At 37.9% G+C, this 20,830-nt stretch overlaps 1 protein-coding gene across 4 annotated transcripts; it reads left to right on the top strand.

The window, feature by feature from the left end:
* The first annotated feature begins 66 nt into the window (after window positions 1-66).
* On the top strand, window positions 67-20,109 carry lamp2 (lysosomal-associated membrane protein 2). Of its 4 annotated transcripts, none has more exons than XM_041796808.1 (9): window positions 67-227; window positions 4,521-4,636; window positions 6,859-7,066; window positions 7,163-7,324; window positions 7,413-7,612; window positions 7,728-7,853; window positions 9,827-9,881; window positions 9,983-10,153; window positions 18,848-20,109. In XM_041796808.1, the coding sequence occupies exons 1-9, from the start codon at window positions 182-184 to the stop codon at window positions 18,988-18,990; spliced, it is 1,227 nt and encodes a 408-aa protein (XP_041652742.1). In that variant the 5' UTR covers window positions 67-181; the 3' UTR covers window positions 18,991-20,109. The 4 variants fall into 4 exon arrangements, with proteins under 4 accessions (XP_041652742.1, XP_041652743.1, XP_041652744.1 ...); XM_041796809.1 differs by having other exon boundaries at window positions 16,669-18,990; XM_041796810.1 differs by lacking the exon at window positions 18,848-20,109 and adding an exon at window positions 12,460-14,553 and having other exon boundaries at window positions 68-227.
* The last annotated feature ends 721 nt before the right edge of the window (window positions 20,110-20,830 follow it).

Genomic DNA, 20,830 nt, shown 5'->3' with positions numbered 1-20,830 from the left:
TGATTTCAAGCTGTTTGTTAGTCCACACCTCTCTGATTTGACACATTGGTCTCTCCGGTCATATGATTTCCTGGTACAGTCGGCGCTGCTCAGCTCCATCTCAAACACCGCTGGCTGAGCGCTCCTATCGGGCTTTTCTTCGTCGTCTCTCCGGTGGCTGACACTCCTTACTGCTGCCATCATGTACCGACATGCAGCGTTTGTTTTATTGCTGGCCTCTATAACCGGTATGTATTTCCTTAACCTGTCTTTGTGTTAATCAGAAAGAGAAAGTGAGGGAAATTATTGCTGCGAAGTGACGCGATTAAACTTATGGAACAACCCGGGCCTGGTTCTTTAGGGCGCCGGCTCTAGGAGAGATATTTAAGGATATAGTGTAGTTGTTACTAAGTTAAGTCTACTGACTCCGTTTCCCAGAGGATAAACTCGCCGTACAGAACTTAAAATACAGTTATCATCGACTGGTCGTCCCAGCAGCAGTCTGCTTAGTCGTGATGTTTTGAAACTAGCTAACTTGCTAATTGCAACCTACGTCAACATCATAGGACTAGGACATTGACCGCAGATTTGGACATTTTTTCATGACAGTTTATTGTGTTGTGGTATGAAATTAAGAACTAACAATATAACTGAAGTCACTAACTGCCACGCTAGCTTTATAAATATTTATTAACTCTGAGAAGCTAAGGCTAGGCTAGGTTAGCTCACTTAGCCATTAGCATACTGGTTGGATAAGACTTGTTATGACGCTGAAGTGTGACTTAAGGATAGAACCACAGACTGTGTCATGTCTGCTACTGGATAATATGAGTTACTCAAAACAGTGTTTTTAGAGGGAACTGGTAACTAAATAAACAGTGGACAGAACATGAAAACATTCAATTTACATTTACTGACTTGAATAGTTAGCATTCGCTACGTTTGGCAGTTTACAGTATGCTAGCACGTGACACTACAGCTAGAACGAGATCTCGTTATGAGATAAAGCGAGTTTACGTTTTTACACAACTGCTAACACACTTTTCTCAAGGTGTTCCTCCCTTTCTCTAAACACCGAACACAGATCCAAGTTTTCAAGCTATTCCTACAAAATGAAACCACCAATCTGTGGTCAGAATCAAAAATCACACCAAAACAGTCCCAACTGCTCTCAGAATCAAGCTCTGTTGTCACACTTAAACACAAAAATATAAAGTCAAATACTAACGAGCAGCCATTAAAACTATAGAGCAAAATAGGAACACTGTGGGCAATGATCGCTCCAGGAAAAAGGTTAATTTTTGAGGCGATAGTGATGTAGCAAATAAGTAAAGTTCGTTACAATAGATGACACAAATGCAAAAAGAGTTAAATTTTCCAAAATGAATATTTAAAGGTGCAGTGTGTAAAACTGACTATCAACATCTAGAAGTGGTTTCTAGATTGCATTTCTTTGCTGGAAACTGTGGCAGCCAGTTGAATTTAATGTGTATCTGTAATGTCAATACAATACAATACAATAACTTTATTTATCCCTTTTTCCTCTGTGTTACCATGGAAACGTAAAAATCGTAGGTGGCGGCATCCATGGAGGGGACCCTCCCTATGTATGAATTAAAGGTTTATTCTGAGTTGTTTTTTTCAAAATAGCTATTTTTGAATTTAAAGGACTAAGCACTTACTTAGATGGACCATCTTAGAAATGTTTTGCTTTATTTTACCAAGTTTGTTCAGCTAAATGCTACTAGGCTAAATATTACACGCTGCACCTTTAAAGGACGAAATATTTTGCACACCTGGACAGGTAAATACGAGAGACGTCAACCATCAAACACTCCTGCCCACTTCCCCTGCACGAGTCCAAAATTTACAGCGTTGTTGAAAACTGCATTACTCAGACCTTCATCAGGTCGATTGGTTATGAAAAACCGCCAGATGAAGGTCTGAATCCAAAAATGTTGGGACACTGACAGCAGAAATTACTGTGTCAGAGTCTTGGTTTTCTTTTTAGTTTTTTGTTTGTTTTTCCTAAAAGAAATATTTACAACTCAGTCATAGTTAGGACTGGACAAATAACCTAAATTCAGAGGAAAATTGTGTCCCACTGCAGTTTTGAAATTGCAGAAGGTGCAATATTTTATTTCTTTAACAGTAAATATGTGTCAAAATATCAGTTAAATGCATTTTTTGGCTGCAGAAATTTTATGCTCTATGCATCATGCAAACATTTAAGTGTGCATTTTTTTTTTTTTTTTTTTTGAAAAGTTTCCCAAAAAATCCTTGAAAAATAATCACATGTTAGATTGCAATTTAGATACTGGGGTGGGGTAGGGGGTCACAATTAGATTATTTTTTTTTCCAAATTGTTCAGCCCTTATCATAGCTCACATATTTCAGCAGGTTGCTGTTACTTACCTTAGTATGATCAGAAATTTCTAGGAATGCACAATATGAAATTTTTGCTCATACCTAACATGCTAATATTTACAAATTGATTTTAAGCAATAGTGATATTTAAATGTAGTTAAGGCTTAAAACTACAGTCCTTAAAACCTTCAATTTACTGTACAGTAGAGGATGAAGAAATTAACAAAGTTCAGTCCTTTAAACAGACTTTAAAGTGTAAGGAATAATGATTAATAATAATAAAAAAAAATACTTTAGCTGACATAGGTCTACTGGTCCATCCTAAAACTCCACTAACTCATTTGTTTGCTGATTTAGCCAGATTTTTTTGAGCCAAAATATCTGTTGTAAATATGTAATAGGAATGTTTATATCTGCTGAAAGAATCAGCTTTTACTAAGTTAATATCTGGTTGTATCGGTATCATTCCGATAATGTCATGCTTCCTTAGAAATGTCTGTTCTTGATGTTTGCCAACAGGGAGGCAGATTCAGTAAACAAATAGCAAATGTGAAAAACTGTAAACATCTGACCTTCCAACTGTAACTGTATATTTTTCAGTTAATATCAGACTGTTTTTGAAAAGGCAAATTACTATTGGCCCCAACATTTTGACAGCAGTTTTTTTGATGTACTAAAATATCAGCAAAAATCTTTCCACCAAATGTTTTCTTGTTGCAGATCTGATATTTAGGTCTACAATGAAAAAAAAAAAACCTAACATTTTTTTATAGAAGGTTCACAAACCAACATGTCTGATAAGTTGTCAGGTGCTTTTTTACCTTTATGTTCTTCTCGGGTTATTGAGAGCAGCTGCTGTTAATTTGATGACCATACACATTGAAAAACCATACAATAAATGTAAGTTGACCTTGACCCTTTTTCTGTTAAAGTTTGTATACCTTGTCAGAGCTGGGACTATGTTGGGAAAGAAAAGTGCTATTAGAAGTATATGCTGTCATTTCAGAAACATGTTTGTTTACTAATGTGATCTTAGGGTCATGTGGTTCTTGTTTACCCAAGAAATAGCTTAAACACACTGATCTGACTCTTCTATACATGCTCAGTTTTAAAACAACTGTGTTAGATTTAATTTTTCAATTTGAAATTGGTTCAGGTAGATTCAGTTGGACAGCTGAAATAAAGGTCCTGTGCCTGTATTTTCACCATTCAAAGGGCACTGAAATACTTTCTGCTTGTGTTATTTTACTTCAGGGTTAGAAATTAAATTTTGCACCTACTTGACACAATGACTGGTGGATTCAAAACTCTTGTCAGCAACCCATTTTCTTTTACAAGACATTTTAACTCGCAGTAGAACGTGACAATGTAGAACATAATCAAGGGTTATAGTGCTCAGTCTGTTTTATAAAGGGAAATGCTGAAACTAATAAAGAACACTGACATACTTTCAGATTCACTCATAAACTGGGAGAACGTGTTTTTGTTAAGTTTATATGGTTGAGGGTAGTTAAACCAAGCGCAAAGATGATTAGTTTATTGATTTAAAAGTGTCTGAGATGAGCCATGGCTGACTCATAAAGACAGAACAGACAAAGTTAAAGACTGGGATTAAATCCATGGTGTTTTTGAGTACTCTGTTGCTTACCTTCATTTACTGCTTACATGTCTGGTAGGTTGAGTAAATTCACCTGCCACTGCACAGAAACATAGGGATATTGGATTTTTGTCAATATCCAAAATGCAGATATTTCCTAGTTAACTTTAGCAGCAGTTGATACATGTAGTTCAGACCGTAAACTTTAGTCCATAAAACACACAATTTAGAGTTTTAAGATGATCAAATAAAAAGATTCAGCCCTGAAAACACTTTAAAGTTCAGGGAATGATGATGAATAAAGAAAACAAATTCAGCTGATGTAGGTCTGTAGGTCCAGCTTAGCAACTCTACTAACGTATTTGTTTGTACGGCCGATATTTACAGACGATAAATCTCTGGAGACATGTTCCTATCTGCCGATAATTCCCTTTCTAAGCTTATATCTGTTCATACCAATAACATGCTGATTAAATTGTGTGACCCTCCAAAAACATCCTTTTTAGTAAGTGTCAGGTGCCAATTTTCAACCAATATTTCTTGTAAAAATACTTAGGATATCTCCTTTCCTTTACAGTGTTCCAGCTGTCACATGGTGTTGAGGTATCGGTCAACGACAGTGACAATAAGTTATGCTTATATGCCAATCTAATGGTGAACTTCTCAGTCTCCTATGAAGAAGCTGGCAATAAGGTGAGTGTTGTTGATCTCTATTACATTAACCAGCTCTGCCTGCCATATTTATTACATCAGGGTACACAGTATCCTTGTATAATTGCTTTGCCAGTAGAGGAAAGCAGCTCTGCTCTTATCAGGTCAGCTCAGCAGCATGACTGTCAGCATGACTGTGGGAGAGCATGTCATCAAGGAAAGGGGGAAATGAGAGGAGTCACTACAAAGAAGATAATTATATTCTAGCTATTCAGCATTTTTATCCAGGGAGTTTTCCTGGAATGTATCCTGTTACTGTCTTTTAACAAGTTTGTTGTGTAAGTAGAAGCAGTTCACAGATGTTGAATGAGTCGTTTTTAATAACCTGCTCTCATTTTCTTCCAGTCTTCTAAACTGTTCACCACTTCAGACGCATGACTAATGGTACATTACCCACTACAGTGGACTGTGAAAGTACCACTTCTCGCATTAGGCTGCTATGCTTTTTACTTGAAAATAAAGTTTGTTTAGAGTTTTCAGAGCCATAGAAGTAACAGAAAGTAACCTAACACGATTAGCCTACTTAGGAAAAATGTCAGTGACTCTGTCAAATGAGGTGAATCACCTCAAAGGCTCTCACAAATCAAAGCTTACCAGACTGACTGGACGAGACCGGACTGAAAGAAGCATACAGAGGCTTAGACGCCTTGATGCCTACACAGCTGTACATGCAAATACTTCTTTGTTAATTGTTTCATTAAAATGTCAAAATGTGCTAATCAGGCATTTATTTAATGGAAAACTATACAAAGAGGCATTTGTGAGTACTCCTCCTGTTTTCAACACCACGTTCGGTTAAAGTCACCAGCAAACAGGGTCACATTTTAAACCGTAACACCAGCATGTGCTAGCCCATTCAGATGTGATATTGCTCTGGAAAATAAACTTTTACGCTTCCAAAATATACTTGCATTTCAAGTTTCTAAGCTTTCCTTGTGCTAAATGAACCCTACACCAATTACCACAGACAGTTTATGGGCAAGATTATTTAGGTTATGTAGCTCTGGCATCCAGCAAGTAACATTTTCCTTTGGGACTGGACAGACAATATATGTAAAGGATCTGTAGTCATCAGATTTGTTATATTTTAATTCTCACTAGCCACTTTATTAGGTACACCTTGCTAGTACCAGGTTGGACCACCTTTTGCCTTCAGAACTGCCTTAACTCTTCATGGCATAGTTTCAACGAGGTATTGGAAACATTCCTCTGAGTTTTTGATCCATATTGACATGATAGCATCAGGCAGCTGCTGCAGATTTGTCGGCTGCACATCCATGATGTGAATCAACCTCATCTCAAAGGTGCTCTTGTGGATTGAGATCTGGTGGCCACTGGAGTACATTGAACCCACTGTCATGTTCAAGAAACCAGTATGAGATGATTTGAGCTTTGTGGCATGTTGCATTATTCTGCTGGAAATGGTCAGAAGACGATGGGTACACTGTGAGGGATGGACATGGTCAGCATCAATACTTAGGCAGGCAGTGGCGTTTAAACAATGCCCAACTGGTACGACAAGGCCCAAAGTGTGCCCAAAATATATCCCCCACACCACCAGCACCAGCCTGAACTGCTGATATGAGGCAGGATGGATCCATGCTTTTATGTTGTTTATGCCAAATTCTGAACCCACCATCTAAAAGTTTTAGCTGAAATCAAGACTCATCAGAACAGGCAACATATTTCCAGTCTTCTATTGTCCAATTTTAGTGAGCTTGTGCAAATTATAGCCTCATTTTCCTGTTCCTGGCTGAAAGGAGTGGCACCCAGTATGGTCTTCTGCTGCTGTAGCCTCAAGGTTTGTCATGTTGTGCCCTCTGACATTGACAAGGCGTTTTCATCCACACAACTGCCACTCACTGGATGTTTTGCCCACCTGGCACCAGCAATGTACAGTCACTTAAATCCTCTTTTTTCCCCATTCTGATGCTCGGTTTGAACTTCAGCTAATCATCTCGACCACGTCTGCATGCTTAAATGTATTGAGTTGCTACCATGTGATTTGCTGATTAGCTTTTTGTGTTAACAAGCGATTGAACGGGTGTACCTAATGAAGTGGCCAGTGTATGTGTATTTCAAGTGTTGGATGTTTGTTTGCAGGCCACTGAGGTGTGCAAAGGTTGCTTTTAAATGGTTTAACATAAAACTTACTGTGCTAAACTTAACCATGCTAATTTAAGTGTCACACTGCTCTCTTTCAGAGTGCAACAGCTGAGTTTGAACTTCCTGCTGACGTCACAACAGAGGGAAGTGAATGTAATAAAACAAGCTCTATGCTGAAGCTTAATTTTGGTGGACACACCTGGAGTGTGAGCTTCACCAGCGATGGAGCTAAATACCAGGCAGATTCTGTCACTTTTTCCTACAACCTCAGTGACAAGACCACCTTCCCTGGTGCTGCATCAAACGGTAACTTGCACCCCTCACAGTGTAAAAAAAAACAAACAAATATGCATGACAGGTTCTTTATTAACTAATGCTGATGTTTTGTTTTTGGACGTTTAGAAACCCTCTCCCTTACCGTAAAGCCTGAGATTAACGATGTAACAGAGGGCACCTGCTACTCATGCAAAAGCAGAGACACCATCGTGTCTGAATTGGTCAATCAGACTCTGTGGAACGTGCTCATGCAGGCTTTTGTTGTCAACGGCAGCAAGAGTGAAGCGAGTAAGTGCAGCTTCAGCAACATCAGCCTGTAATATTTCTGTCCTCTTTATATATAACTGATTGATTTTCTCTCTCTCTCTCCTCACAGTTACCTCCTGTGCTGCTGATTTACCAGTCACCACTGTTGCTCCCACGACTCACACCCCAACTACAGGACCAGCCCCTACCACCCCGACCCCCACCCTCCCCACACCCACCACTGGGAAGTACATCATCAAGCCCGATGAGAACAGCACGGCCTGTCTGTTAGCCAACTTTGGCCTACGGATTGGTCTGAAGCTGGGGGAGGTATAATCACAAACACTGATTTAAACTCAGAATCTTTTTGAGCTTTTTGCTCTCTGAAGCTGTAGTAAAGATAAAGCTTCTGCTGATTTATGTCCATCTCTTCCCTATGGATTAGAAATATCAGGAGATGAACTTGGACCCTAACCCTAACAAAACCGCAGCCTCTGGACAATGTGGAGTCAACTCCAGTGATCTGGTGTTGGTGTCTGACACAATGGCCATCACGCTCACGTTCACCAATGTAAGTCCTCAATAATATGATATTTCGTGATTCTGATAAATTGTCAAACGTTTTGTTTATTGATGGTGTTCAAATTACCAACAAAACAGCTTTTAAATTAAGATATTAATAAAATGTTAATAAAAAGTTTTTAAAGAATTAAACATTGAAAAGATGCTTTTTGGACTGTAAAATCAACGATTTCCCTTTCTGCATTAATGTGACCACCAAGATAAATGAGATAAGGGATGGAAAGTGGATGTTTCTTAATTTTCCTGATGAACTGAACTATGACCCCAAAACCTGACCTCTGGGAAATGTTCCACCCCCTAATTTTTTTTTGTATCATTTAAAAAGCCTTTTGCTATTCTCAGTGACATCTGGTGGTGAGGTTTTAGATTGCATTCTACTGTTTTCCCTGCATCCACTTCTAATCATGAAGTAAGAATCTTCAGAGGGCAAAAAGACTTTGGCAGGCCATCTTTAGTGCAAATACTTGTTCGGATCTTCTGTCTTTGCAGACGCAGTGGAGGAGACCTGCTTTCTCTGTAGCTACAAAGAGCTCATTATAAAGCACTTCTACTTTATCATCTACTGGCTGTGCACTAATGCAGACATACAGTACTGTACATGTTAATGTACAATTTAAGTTAATTAATTGGTGATATTTGTTCAAGGAAGTAGTTAGGAGTTATAAGTCAGACTAGGACGATCAGGTATGACCCCTGGAACAGGCCAAAACACCTAATTTTTGGCTAATTTATTCAAAATGGCTGGTTTCCTGTTGGAGTTAGAGGTTTGCTCCTGGAAACTTTTTTGTAGAACTCCCTGAGCCAAACATACACACCAAATTTCATAACTCTAGGTCAAAGCCCCTTTTGGGGCTGTTCTGTAAAAGCATGAAAGGTGGCGCTGTTGAAGCAATTCCTGGGGGCCACTTGTGAAATTGAACCTGACACACCAGATAGATTTTTTTTACACATCCATCTGGTAAACCTTCCATATATGGCATTTAGGAAAGGGCAGAGCCTCTGAGGGTGATTGGATGAACATTCTGTCTATCACATCTTTACGGGCCAATCAGAGCAACAAAACGTAAATATAACTAGAAAAGCACTCTGAGCGCAGACCTCCACTATTAGCCCTATCTCCCAATAGCACAGAATCCTTCAAAAAATTCCTGGATTCAGACGGTGATCCGGATTACTCCCAAAATCTAATCAGTTCTTCCTTATGCTATTTCTAAAATTTCCTGAAAATTTCATCAAAATCCGTCCATAACTTTTTGAGTTTTTGCTAACATACAAATTAACTAACAAACTATCAAACCCTGCCGATCACATAACCTCCTTAGCAGAGGTAATAATAGAGAGCTGCAGAACGCGAAACATGGCGACTGTAGACATGTCAGTATACGAATTTTGTCGTCTTTGAAAAGAAAACAAATCACTGCTGTTCCTTGTTCTTCTTTTAAAGAAGAAATGTCATCAAGTTCTGATAAAACTGGCGCTCTAGCAGCATCCATGCTGATCTGTTCTGCCATAATTGTACCGGCTTCTTGTTGCTGCTTGCATACGTCATGACTCTGCCCCTCGATGCTGATTGGTCCTGTCACTTTTTAACCGGGCCCGAACGGTTCAGATGGCACTCGGCACAAAAAACCTCTGTTTGGCTTGAACATTGAATTGTTTTTATCTGGTATAAGATCCACTATCACTGTCCCACAGCGGTCAGTTTGATTTTAAGGTTTGTGTTTGTTGATTGGAAGGAGTAAATCGATGCTACAGTACATATGAATGTTATTTTCTGGCAGTTGATCTCCTAAAATCTGACAGGAAATAGAAAATTTATCATGTTTTGAAAAGCGGAAAATTTTCATATCCCGTGTATTCTGGCTGCTGAATCTTTTTTAGACATGCACTTTGACTAAGAGAGCTACAGGGTGGGATTTCCTACGATTTTTTTTTCCTAAACTTGTCTATTCTTTCGAACAGGACACAAAGAAATTCCGCCTGCATGCTCTAAACATCACTGGAAAGACAAGCTCAGGTAATAAGAGGAGTACTTACCAGTAGTATCAATTTGGCACTCTGCAGAGAGGCAAGCTAGTGTCATTTTTAAATATATATATTTGTATGTTACTGTTTAAGGTGTTGCATTTTCGGAGGTCAACACCAACCTGAGTCTGTGGGAGGCAGCTGTGGGAGCCTCCTACATGTGCAACAAAGAGCAGAACTACACCATCACCAACCAGCTCACCCTCTTCACCTTCGATCTTCGAGTGCAGCCATTTGGAGTCAAGGCAGGCGTTTTCAGTACAGGTAGGCGATTTTTTCATGTCTCTTAAAGCAGACTGCTCACCAGGTCCTACCCAAAAAGTGTCTGATGTGACGCACTCCTCTGTCTGCTCTTAAGGTTTTGATGAGGACTTTGAAGCAACCAAATTCATGATGATAATTACCACCAGTTCTAGGACAGGAGGGCATAAAATGTTTATTTATTTTTCCTAAAAGATTTTTTTTAAAGTGTATAAATTAAGCTTTTTTATTTTGCTTAACCCAAAGCATTCTTAAAAAGTTTTTATCAACAGATATATGAGGTATGGCTATTAAATAATGAGACTGTGCTTGTGAGAATAAAACTACGTGGTTCACAGTCACACAGAGTTTTATTTATTAAAGGCTGGGTATTCATGCGAGCTGCTGTAAGTTTTTCAGTAAGTGAGTTCTTTAGATCACTGCTAGTTACTGATTGAAGTGCATTTGTTTTTGCTAAGGTGGTGGAAAATGATTAACCTAACAGTTAAGCAATGCATTAACTTGAAATATTTAGTGAAATTGAACAAAACAGCAGCCGATTCTTCTGGGATAATAGCTGAGATGTATGGGGAACGCTGCATGTCAAATGCAAGTGCATTGAACGTCACAAAAAATTTTGTGAAGGCAGAGAGGTTGCCAAGTCAGTGAACGTTGTGGGTGCCCATGCACACAGAAAACACCTGAAAACATTCAACAAACTCAATAAATCATTCAAAATGATCGATTACTCCGTGTAAGAAGTGGTCTCCATTGGACATGAAAATTTTAACATAATGGAAGTGTGTGTGCCAAAGTTTTCTGAAAAATGTGAAACACAAGCAAATTTGTGGAGACATTTTTAAAGATATATTTTCATACTTTTTAGGCCGTTATTGATAGAGAAGGACAGTGGATAGACTCAGAAATAGGGATGAGAGACATGGGGGAAAACGGTGCCACAGGCTGGACTTGAACCTGGGCACGCCTTTAACCACTAGGCCATCGGCACCCCATTTGTGGAGAAATTTTTGAAACAACCCCAATTTTTTTTATAAGTAGTGATTACAATGCAATGAAACTTGTATCTTCCAATACGATCCTGAGACAAAGCAGCAGTCAGTGCTTTGGAAAACACCAACAAGAGAAAGTGTCTGAAGTTTAGAAAAGAATGACAGACGTTCTGAGACAACTGTCCAGAGAAGACCTACTGCACTGCTTTAAGTATATTGAAGGAGAGAGACTGTGGAAAATGTTTATGTTCAATAAAATTGGATTACAGCATTAGTCTTGTTTTTTATTGGCCATACCTCGTACAATACACCTTTTAATTTTGCACTGTTGACCATCATTGACAGACAGTCACCTGTAAATCTTAGAGGTTAAAGTCAAGATGTTGAATTTGTAGAGCAGTGGTTCTCAACTGGTTTAGAGTCATGACACATTGCCACCTCCTGCATGACAAATTGCTGAAAATTTTCAACAACAACCAAATGTTTAGGGGCCTAAGTGGAACAAAAGATGTCACTGAGTAATTAGACAGAGAAATATTTCCCAAAATAAAAGCACATAATAGACTTTTTCTCTCGATCTTTTTTCCACGCAAACACGACCCACTGTAATAGTTTTGCATCCACTTTTTGAGCACTGACCCTCTAGTTGAGAACCAAGGTTGTAAAAAACAACAATAAATTATGGTTACGATAACGAACTGTAGTCAACTGGGATAGTAATGAAAGTGCACAGGCATGCAAGGAATGAATACAAGTTTTACAAGTGACTTCACCAGATCCTTCTGAAGCGTGATTGTCATCTGGTGTGTCTTTAACTGCTGTTTTATCCAGAGTAATGAGAAGCAATCATGTGATTTTCTTTCTGTTAAACTAATTATGATATCAAAGTGCCTCCACCCAGCATCGGCCACAATTGAAACTTTAGATTAACTTGTTTACTAAAGGAGAGTTTTATGCATTCAGAATTAGCATTTCTCTGCCTTTTTGCTTGCATCCTCTTAAAATGCAGAAATATTTACTCTTTGAGGACCTTTACAGTCCTCCTTTATATGATCAACTCAAACAAATCAAACACCTACAGAATCACTAAATTTCTGAGGCTGATCTTCTATGTGTCATGCGGTAGGCCATAATTTTTTTGTCCACATTGATGAGTTACAGATTTGACAGGTACAGTGTTGAATTTTGGCACAGTTGGACATTTCAAAGCCTCTGAAATTCTGCCCTTTTGCTTCTCTTGTCTCTCATGGGACATTCAGTGTTGCTTTATTAAAAAGAATCTCTGTGCCACCCTTTAACTGACTCTCTTTTTATCTGCAGCCCATGAATGTTCATTGGATGACACCAGCATCTTAATCCCAATCATTGTTGGCGCTGCTCTGGCTGGCTTGATTCTCATTGTAGTGATCGCATACGTGATTGGTCGAAGAAAGACTTATGTTGGATATCAGACCCTTTAAATCCAATTTATAATCTATCCTGAAATCTAAAGGGGTTACCAAGCCTGGTCCTTGGGTTTCGTGTGCAATTCTTGGATTGGCAAAAAATAAATTAAATCAAATAAAACTCAGGAGAAAAATCTGAATCTAAGAAAATGGGACATGGTTTTATAAAAACAAGATTTTACCTTCTCTTGGTATTGAGGAAATTGGCTGTTTAGACTGTTTAGACCCCTTCTTTTCCCCTTTTTTTTTCTTTTTGAATGATGGTCAAAGGGTCTTAAACGATATGATTTTGAGCACGCTAAATTCCATGTCAACCCTGGCAGTTTGGTGTTTTTCCCTCAAGGACCAAACTTGTCGACCCCAAATGTGTGTAATTTTTTTTTGTTGTGTTTTTTTTTTTTTTTTTTTGAATGTCTTGTTCTTCCTTTTAGTTGTGATTTTTGTAAACGAGCAAGTGCAAGATCCACGCAAACTTTTTCTTTTAACTTTAATAATAAAAACTGCATTACAATGTTGAAAATCTGTTAGCCAATCACATTAAACCCCTGGATATTAATTTGATCCATTTTATCCCAAGATGAGATCCTGCACTTGCTCTGCAGACATTCCCCTTTTTCTGTTGTGTCATTATTTAATTTTGAGCAAATTTAAGTTTTTATTTTAATCACCATACATTTACATTAAATAGACAAGAACATTAATTTCCCCCTCTTGTCCTTCAAGATTCAGAGGAAGATTGTTAAGCAGCTTTCTCCCCTGTATTTGAGAAACTCTTTGACTTTAAGATGGTGTTTTTGTTCCAAAAAAGTATGAAGAAAATGTTCTTCAGCCCCTGTTTGCTCCTGTAGAGCAGGAAAATTATGGGAATAGTCCTAAGCATGTGGCTCCAATCATATTAAGTTTTTGTCTTTTTAGTATTAACACACCTTTTTCATGGAGCACATTTTGAAAGATGTCAAGAACTGAAAGTTCAGGTGAAAATAATGGCAATAATGCTGACATTCAGGCCTTTGAGGCCTTTAGAACCAACATGAAAAGAAAACCTTTGTAAGTGCTGTTATTTACACCTGTCTTTTCTGTTATTCCATGTAAAAATGTCTGATATTTTAAAGGTCTCTTTCATTTGCACATGGTTCAGTCAGAGAAAAAAAAAAACAGAAAAAAGGTCAATGTTTTATCTCGTTAGAAGAAGTTTTGGCATTATCTTTAGAAAAGGGAGAAATTAGGTATATTTCAGCACAGAAAATCCTAGAACAAGGATACATGCTTACAGATGCACTAAAGCACTACGTAGTTGGCTTTATGTCACGACTGTAGATATATTTTTCCAACCTGTGTGTAGGCATAAGCTTGGACTGCTGCAGCTGCATCAGTTGACTCCAAAACTCCTGAAAGCTTCATTTTAAACATTTTTTCTGGCAGTTCTTAGTGAATGACGATGACCAAAGAAGCAATTTATAGTTTTGGGGAAAAATTGTCATGTTAGAACAGTTAGAAGAGAGAATCCACTCTCATCTTTTGAAATTCTTTGCACAGCTTGGATGTTGCTAGCTTAGCACAAAAACCAGGGAGGGAGACAACCTGTGCTGACACACAAAGGCGCTACTCCTTAAAAACAAAGGTCCCTCGACCATATTAACAGTGCTAGCTCATCCCATGTTAAATGGACAAAATTTGAAGTCAATGGCATGTTTTTTTGTAACCTTCTCACTCTAATAAATTAAACAAATACCAGTGTAGGAAACTTTTGTTCCCTCACTAATAGCACAAACTTTTGCACTGATCTAATAACATCACACATCACCATTGAGACAATAAATGAACTCATTTCTGTAGAAGAATTATGGAAGCCCATTTCTTCCATTTAAAAAAAGAAAAATGTGTAAGTTGGGCAATTTAGAAAAAAAAAGAAAGAATCCTAAATCATAAAAATTAAATAAAAAGTCGAAACTATGGGACAAAAAGTCAAAATTACAAGATAAAGGTCGAAACTATGAGATAAAAAGTCAACATTATGGGACAAAAAGTCAAATTACAAGATAAAGGTCAAAATTATGAGATAAAAAGTCGAAATTATAAAATAAAAGTCGAAATGATGAGACAAAGATAAAATTCTAAGATAAAAAGTCAAAATTATGAGACAAATAGTCAAATTGCAAGATAAAGGTTGAAATTCTAAGATAGAGGTTGAAATTATGAGGCAACAAGTTAAAATTATGAGAGAAAATGTCGAAAATATGAGATGAGTCATAATTATGAGAAAGTTTAAATTATGAGATAAAGTAATAATTATGAGGAAACTAAGAATTATGAGATAAAATTCTTAATTATGAGATGAAAAGTCAAAAAATATGACGTTAAAAAGGCAAAATTATGAGATAAAAAGTTATGACTTTTTATCTCATAATTTCTATCACATAATTAGTACTTTTTAACTTATAGTTTCAACTTTTTATTTCATAATTTTGACTTTTAATGTTATAAATATGACTTTTTCTCTCATAATTTTGATTTTTTATCCCACAACTTTGATATATTCTCATAATTTTGCCTTTTTTTCTCACAAATTTGACTTTTTTCTCATAATTATGACTTTTTTTCTCACAAATTTGACTTTTTTTCTCATAATTATGACTTTTTTTCTCATAATTTTGACTTTTCATCTGACAAATTCAACTTTTTATCTCATAATTTTGACTTTTTATCCCATAATCATCATTTAGGATTTTTTTTTCAGTTATTGCCTTACTTTCAAATGTTTTCTATTTTAATTTGGCAGAAATGGGCTTCCATAAAATGTCCCTTCTTCACTCCTGCAAACACAGTAGGTTGTGCCATGGATTTATTGAGCAGCCACTGACAACAGAAGTGTGGTACATGTGCAGAATGTATGTCAGAGCTAGTAAAAACGTTTACAGAATGGAAATATTTTATACATGAAACACTACCAGACAATGGCAATGTGCACTGGATGCAAGAGTTCACCTTCAAAGGATAGGTGTAGTGTTAGCAGCCAGGATTAGCAGTATTTGCTGCAGATGTCTAAGCTATCCGGGTATTCCTCTTAAAACGTCAACATTAGATTTGTGTGGTTCTGGGTATATAACATTTATTTGATCATTTCTACACTCGATGCTATGAGCTGAAATTAAGTTTTCAGGAGCTTTGGAAACAGAGGAATAAGTGCAGGTTACATTGATTCTGTGGTTTGAAGAGTCAAACCCTTGACTGTGCTTCTTTGATAGAAAGCCAATGTGATGTGGTAATAGTTGCGATTGTTGCCTCATCCTAGCACAGTGCTGAGAACTGTTAGCCTTGTTTCAACTCTTCAGGGAGGGAGCAAAGCAGACAGTAAACTATGCTGAATATGAGAGTGCTTGCTTTTTAAGCTGCTTAGAATAATTTGCTTTCCCATCCCAGGACGTTGTACGTGTGTATGAATAATTGCTGTAAATCAAATATGAGCTTTGATTTTTTTGCTTGTGATTTTTGCTGCTTTGAGTATTTCATCTTTGTACAAACTCAATTGCCTTAATTCTAAAGATGGTTTTGCAGCACTGGTTTAAGTGTTTGTTTTGCCAAGGTTAGCCTCAGCCACTGTCAGTTTAACTCGTCTCACCAGTTCCTCGTCATCCCAGTTGTTCCTTCATAAAATAACTGTAAAATGATTTGGCTTTCCCTTCACTAGTTTAGAACATCGCACATTAAAGGGAATTTGTGCTGCAAGACCATCTTGTTGAAGATAAATAAATGTGTGTTTTGTGGATACAAATGATTTAATCTCTTTTCCCTCATGCTGTTGGATTATGATAAACTGGATTTGAAATTGTGTGTCAGACTGAAGTGGAGCTCATTAGTATTTCAAGATTCATGGAAATAAAATGCCTTGCTGCCCTGGACACTTGACTAAATGTTTATTCCTTTTAAGAACTGTTCCATGTTTTTAAATACCTGGGTTCTTCTTATGCAGGCTATTTCTTTCTTTCAGGTGTTCATGCATTAACTGTGAATTCTTATTCTAATTTCATTTCTCCTGTTCAGCCTGTAACACTTTCACCTCTGTGCTCTCTTCATTCTCATCCAGCCGAGGAATGCCAGAGCGATGCAGAGAGCTTCCTTGTTCCCATAGCTGTCGGCGTTGCCCTGCTTGTTCTCATTCTTATCGTTCTGATGGCCTATTTCATCGGGAGAAAGAGAAACATGGCCACCGGCTACGAGTCTTTCTAGATAAAACTCACCTCAAACATAAATCCTAATGCCACACAAAGGATGGGTTTCTCTGTTTGCTTCGCTGCCTTTGTCTGACTGTGAAAAATGTCCAACTTGTGTGTTACTGATCTTTCTCTGCTGTTGTTGACATAATGGGAGGCATCCTATTTAATTTAGTAACGAATCTGATGACAAGATTGATGCCATCTTGAAATATCAACTTGCAGCCAGTTAGCTTAGCAAAGCTTGGAAAATGGCAGCCTGCATTTATTTAGAAATATACCTGCCAGCACCTTGACAACTCATTAATGTTATTGTTTTGACACAGCAGGGGTGTAGATACAATATTTCTGGGACTATTTCGGACCCCCTTGAAAACCAGATGATTCATCCTGTCAATACATTATTTTGTTTTGGCAGGATGCATTGAGTTACAGTCTCCTGATGATGACATAAAACGCTGGCTTCCAATTACTTTTTATAGAGGTTACTTATTAAAGGAACCTGGAAATTTAAATCTACTCTGGGGGGCCAAACTCAACCCAGGATTTTACTGGGGGCTGAGGAATGGATTGCTTTCATGCTTGAATATTTCTGACCTTAAACCATATATAGAAATGCGTTGCTTTGAATTAAGAATATTTAAGATTAGAAAAATAGTATTTTAAATTGCCAGTACTTGTCTTACGACAGGGGTGTCCAAACTTTTTCCACTGAGGGCCATGTACAGAAATAAATGAGGACAGTGGGGTCACTATCTTATACCTCATCTTGGGGATATTACATTTGGTAAAACCAATCTAATGTTGGTTAAAGTATGCCATTGGTGATTGAGTAAGCCTAAATGACTTTATAATGAGGAAGAAGACATTTTGGGGAGGCCAATCAGATTTCAGGGACCACTGGCTCCACCCCTGAAATGTAATTGCCGTAATTTATTAGGGCATTATAAATCAAGATATCATTATTATTTTGGTTGCCAGCGTGTTTACCATAAGCAGTTTTGTCTCAGGCCCCGTTCACATGGAGACGAATTCAGGAGTATACGCTAAGGTTTTTTGTCATATCAGCATTTCATCCACACGGAAACAGCGTTTTGGGAAGCTGTAAACGCTACTTTTTGAAACCGGGTCCCAGAGTGAACAAATCTGTATATGCATACCGTTTTGTCTACGTGTGGACAGCCAACCTCAACCTTCTTTCTTAGTAATACAGTGCCACATACAGGCTTGGCATATGTACTGCGTTTTCAGTTATTTTCAGTGGTTCCGTGCTTCCGCAACATTTCCTAAAATGATCCCGTATTTACAGAAAACGTTTTCAAAACAAAATGGAAATATAAAGTTTTCATCTCCATGTGGACAAGGCCTCAGTTTAGTCACAAAAACATTAAATTCTTCAAGTCAAAATGTTTGTTTACAGAATTAAAATGAAACCACCACTTTGTGCTTAAACTATGAAGTACAATAAGTCAAAACACAAGCTTTATGTTCTAATATGTGTCATATTTCATTTAATTTCTAGAATTTGATGCAGTCCAATCAAAAATGGACTGCTGGCTGCATTTGGCCCCCAGGCCATAGCTTGGACACCCCTGACTTAGGGTCTTAATTGCAAATTTAAGCTCCATACAGAGCCAGGCTTGCTGCTTAATGCTAAGCTATATTAACCTGCGCTGTAGTGTTTCATTCCATTTTTGTTAAAGAGTGGTTCTGATTTTATGAGCTGCCTCCCATTTTGCTCAACCTGTTCTGACTCTTACTTTAATTTGCTCATTCTGCCTAATACTGAGTTTCATGCAGGATAAAAAGTAACCACTTGAATGATTTCTACCTTGTGTCTTTGGAGTATCTAATCCTTTCCTATTATCTACACTACATTTTTTATTACTGATCTCACTTTTTTGTAGGTTTTAATCTCCTTTCCTGCTGCTCTGCCTCTTCCTCTAATCTTTAGTGGTTTGTAAATATCTGAAATCCTCTTGTTGGTGTTTTTTCTGCTTACTAAACCACTAACCTGCCTGTCTGTCTCCTCTCTGTCTTTCTGTCTGTCAGCTGAGGAATGCTTCCTGGACTCTGATTTGAGCTTTTTGGTGCCCATCGCAGTTGGCGTGGCGCTCAGCTTCCTAATCGTCCTTGTGCTTATCTCTTATCTGATTGGCCGAAGGAAGAGTCGCACTGGCTACCAGTCCGTATAATCCAAAACCCTGGCTGCTTCTGCCTCTCGCACCTTTTCAACCCTCACAGCTCCTCTAAAAAAAAAAAAACACCCACTGAATCACTCCGCTGCCCATCAGTGCATCCAAAAAAAATTCCCAAATTCCTGCTTTTTCTGTCCCCTCCGATTAACCGTTTTCTTGTACACTGCTTAAAATTTATCCCAGCAACAATCCCGATGGTTTCCTTTCCTTTTTGCTTTAATGCCAATGACTGAAACAAGTACCAAAACATTTATGATCAATATTGCATCGTTTGATTGTAGATTGCATGTTTTGAAACTTAAATTAATGGCTGTAAGTAGCCGTCCACCTCTTCCCCCAGAGAGCTCCCCCTTCCTCCCCCGCCCCAGAGAGGCTTTTTCCTCTCGGTTTCTGTGCTGTACAATAGTATCCGTGTAAATTACTCTCTTGTATAGAATGAATGACATTGATTTTTGATGACGTGAATGTACGAGCAAGCTAATAGATACACTAGTCATTCATATCCCAGTAAAGACTTCACTGTTATTTTTGCTTTAATCATTACTGACATAAATTAACAGCTTAATGAAAGTGTTGCACATGTGTTCACTTAATTGTAGCTTGATGAAAGGGACGCTAACTTATCATGACACTTTACCAGCAATGGGACCAGTTATTTTTTATTTGTGAATGTGTGATGTTAGATGTTTGTCACTCATGTACACTTACATTAAAAGATAAATATTTCTTTAGTAAATTTGATGTGTTCTCTTATGGACCTTTGTTAATTCAGAAGATTTTACACCTAACCTTCAACCTTCATAAAGCAACAGGTCATCAGTTTGTCTCAGCGACTAAACAAATGGCGAACATGATCCCTAACGTCCCCTCCATGTGACAATAAAATCAGCAGCCTGAGCAGGTCATCTATGGATGCTTTGACTTATATTTCTTAAGTCACATGTTCTCATGTATATGATCCTCAGTTTCCTACATCAGATCACTCCTCTCCTGACAGTTTCGTGCCTTTCTGTTGTGCACCTGAGTTGCTTGCTAGAAGCTTGTCTCCATCTGGTGAAGAATGTGATATGATGAGCTTGTTCAACACAAGTGGGGAACAATAAAGTTTCGTTCTTGTTTTGTATCACTGTCGTTCTTTTAAAGGCTTGGGTTTTTTTCTCTTCTGTTATGTTGTAGAAGAGGAGCTCGTGAGTCTCTTGTGACAAAAATGAACTCAAAGGTCAACCACAGTCTTGTAAAGAAACATTTCCGCTGGAAAATTGCATTCGACTTTGATCAGCAACATGCTTTTATAGGCTTTGACACGCAGAAGCATGACTCTTCAACTACCACTGCCACTCATCCCCAGGGTCACATGGTATGACGTAGGCTTAACAGAAACATAAAACAGCAAACCTGCGTTAGTCGTGTTGGCCAGGTTGTTTGGGGTCCCAAAAAACTCATAGTGTGTTGTCAAGTGTTGGTATTTATAAAGCCTATTCTTATTGTTTCTCTGTGTTACTTTGTTCAAGAAGAGACATGGCAAACTAGTCTGTTGTGTGACATAAAGGGTAAACAGCAAAAAATAAAAACAGAGAAAACAAAGTGATAAACAACAACAAGGTGTGCGGTGTTGAGTGAATATCGGTTTGTTTTAGTCATTTGGAGGCCCCAGGCACAGCCCCTTCCTCGTTAAGCTGAAAGTATTCATAGAGAGTGGACATAATATTTTAAGAATCTCTTTTCAAGTAACCGCTGTAGAGTTACAAGTCATACCTAAGAGTAGAAAATTATTTTTTTATAGCTGACAGTGCTTCAACTCAAACTCACTCACTCTGCTGTGATCAATCTTGGTATT

This window comes from Cheilinus undulatus, linkage group 10 (genome assembly GCF_018320785.1).
Source record: "Cheilinus undulatus linkage group 10, ASM1832078v1, whole genome shotgun sequence".
Classification (NCBI taxonomy): domain Eukaryota; kingdom Metazoa; phylum Chordata; class Actinopteri; order Labriformes; family Labridae; genus Cheilinus; species Cheilinus undulatus.
This window is presented reverse-complemented; position numbering and strand designations above follow the sequence as displayed.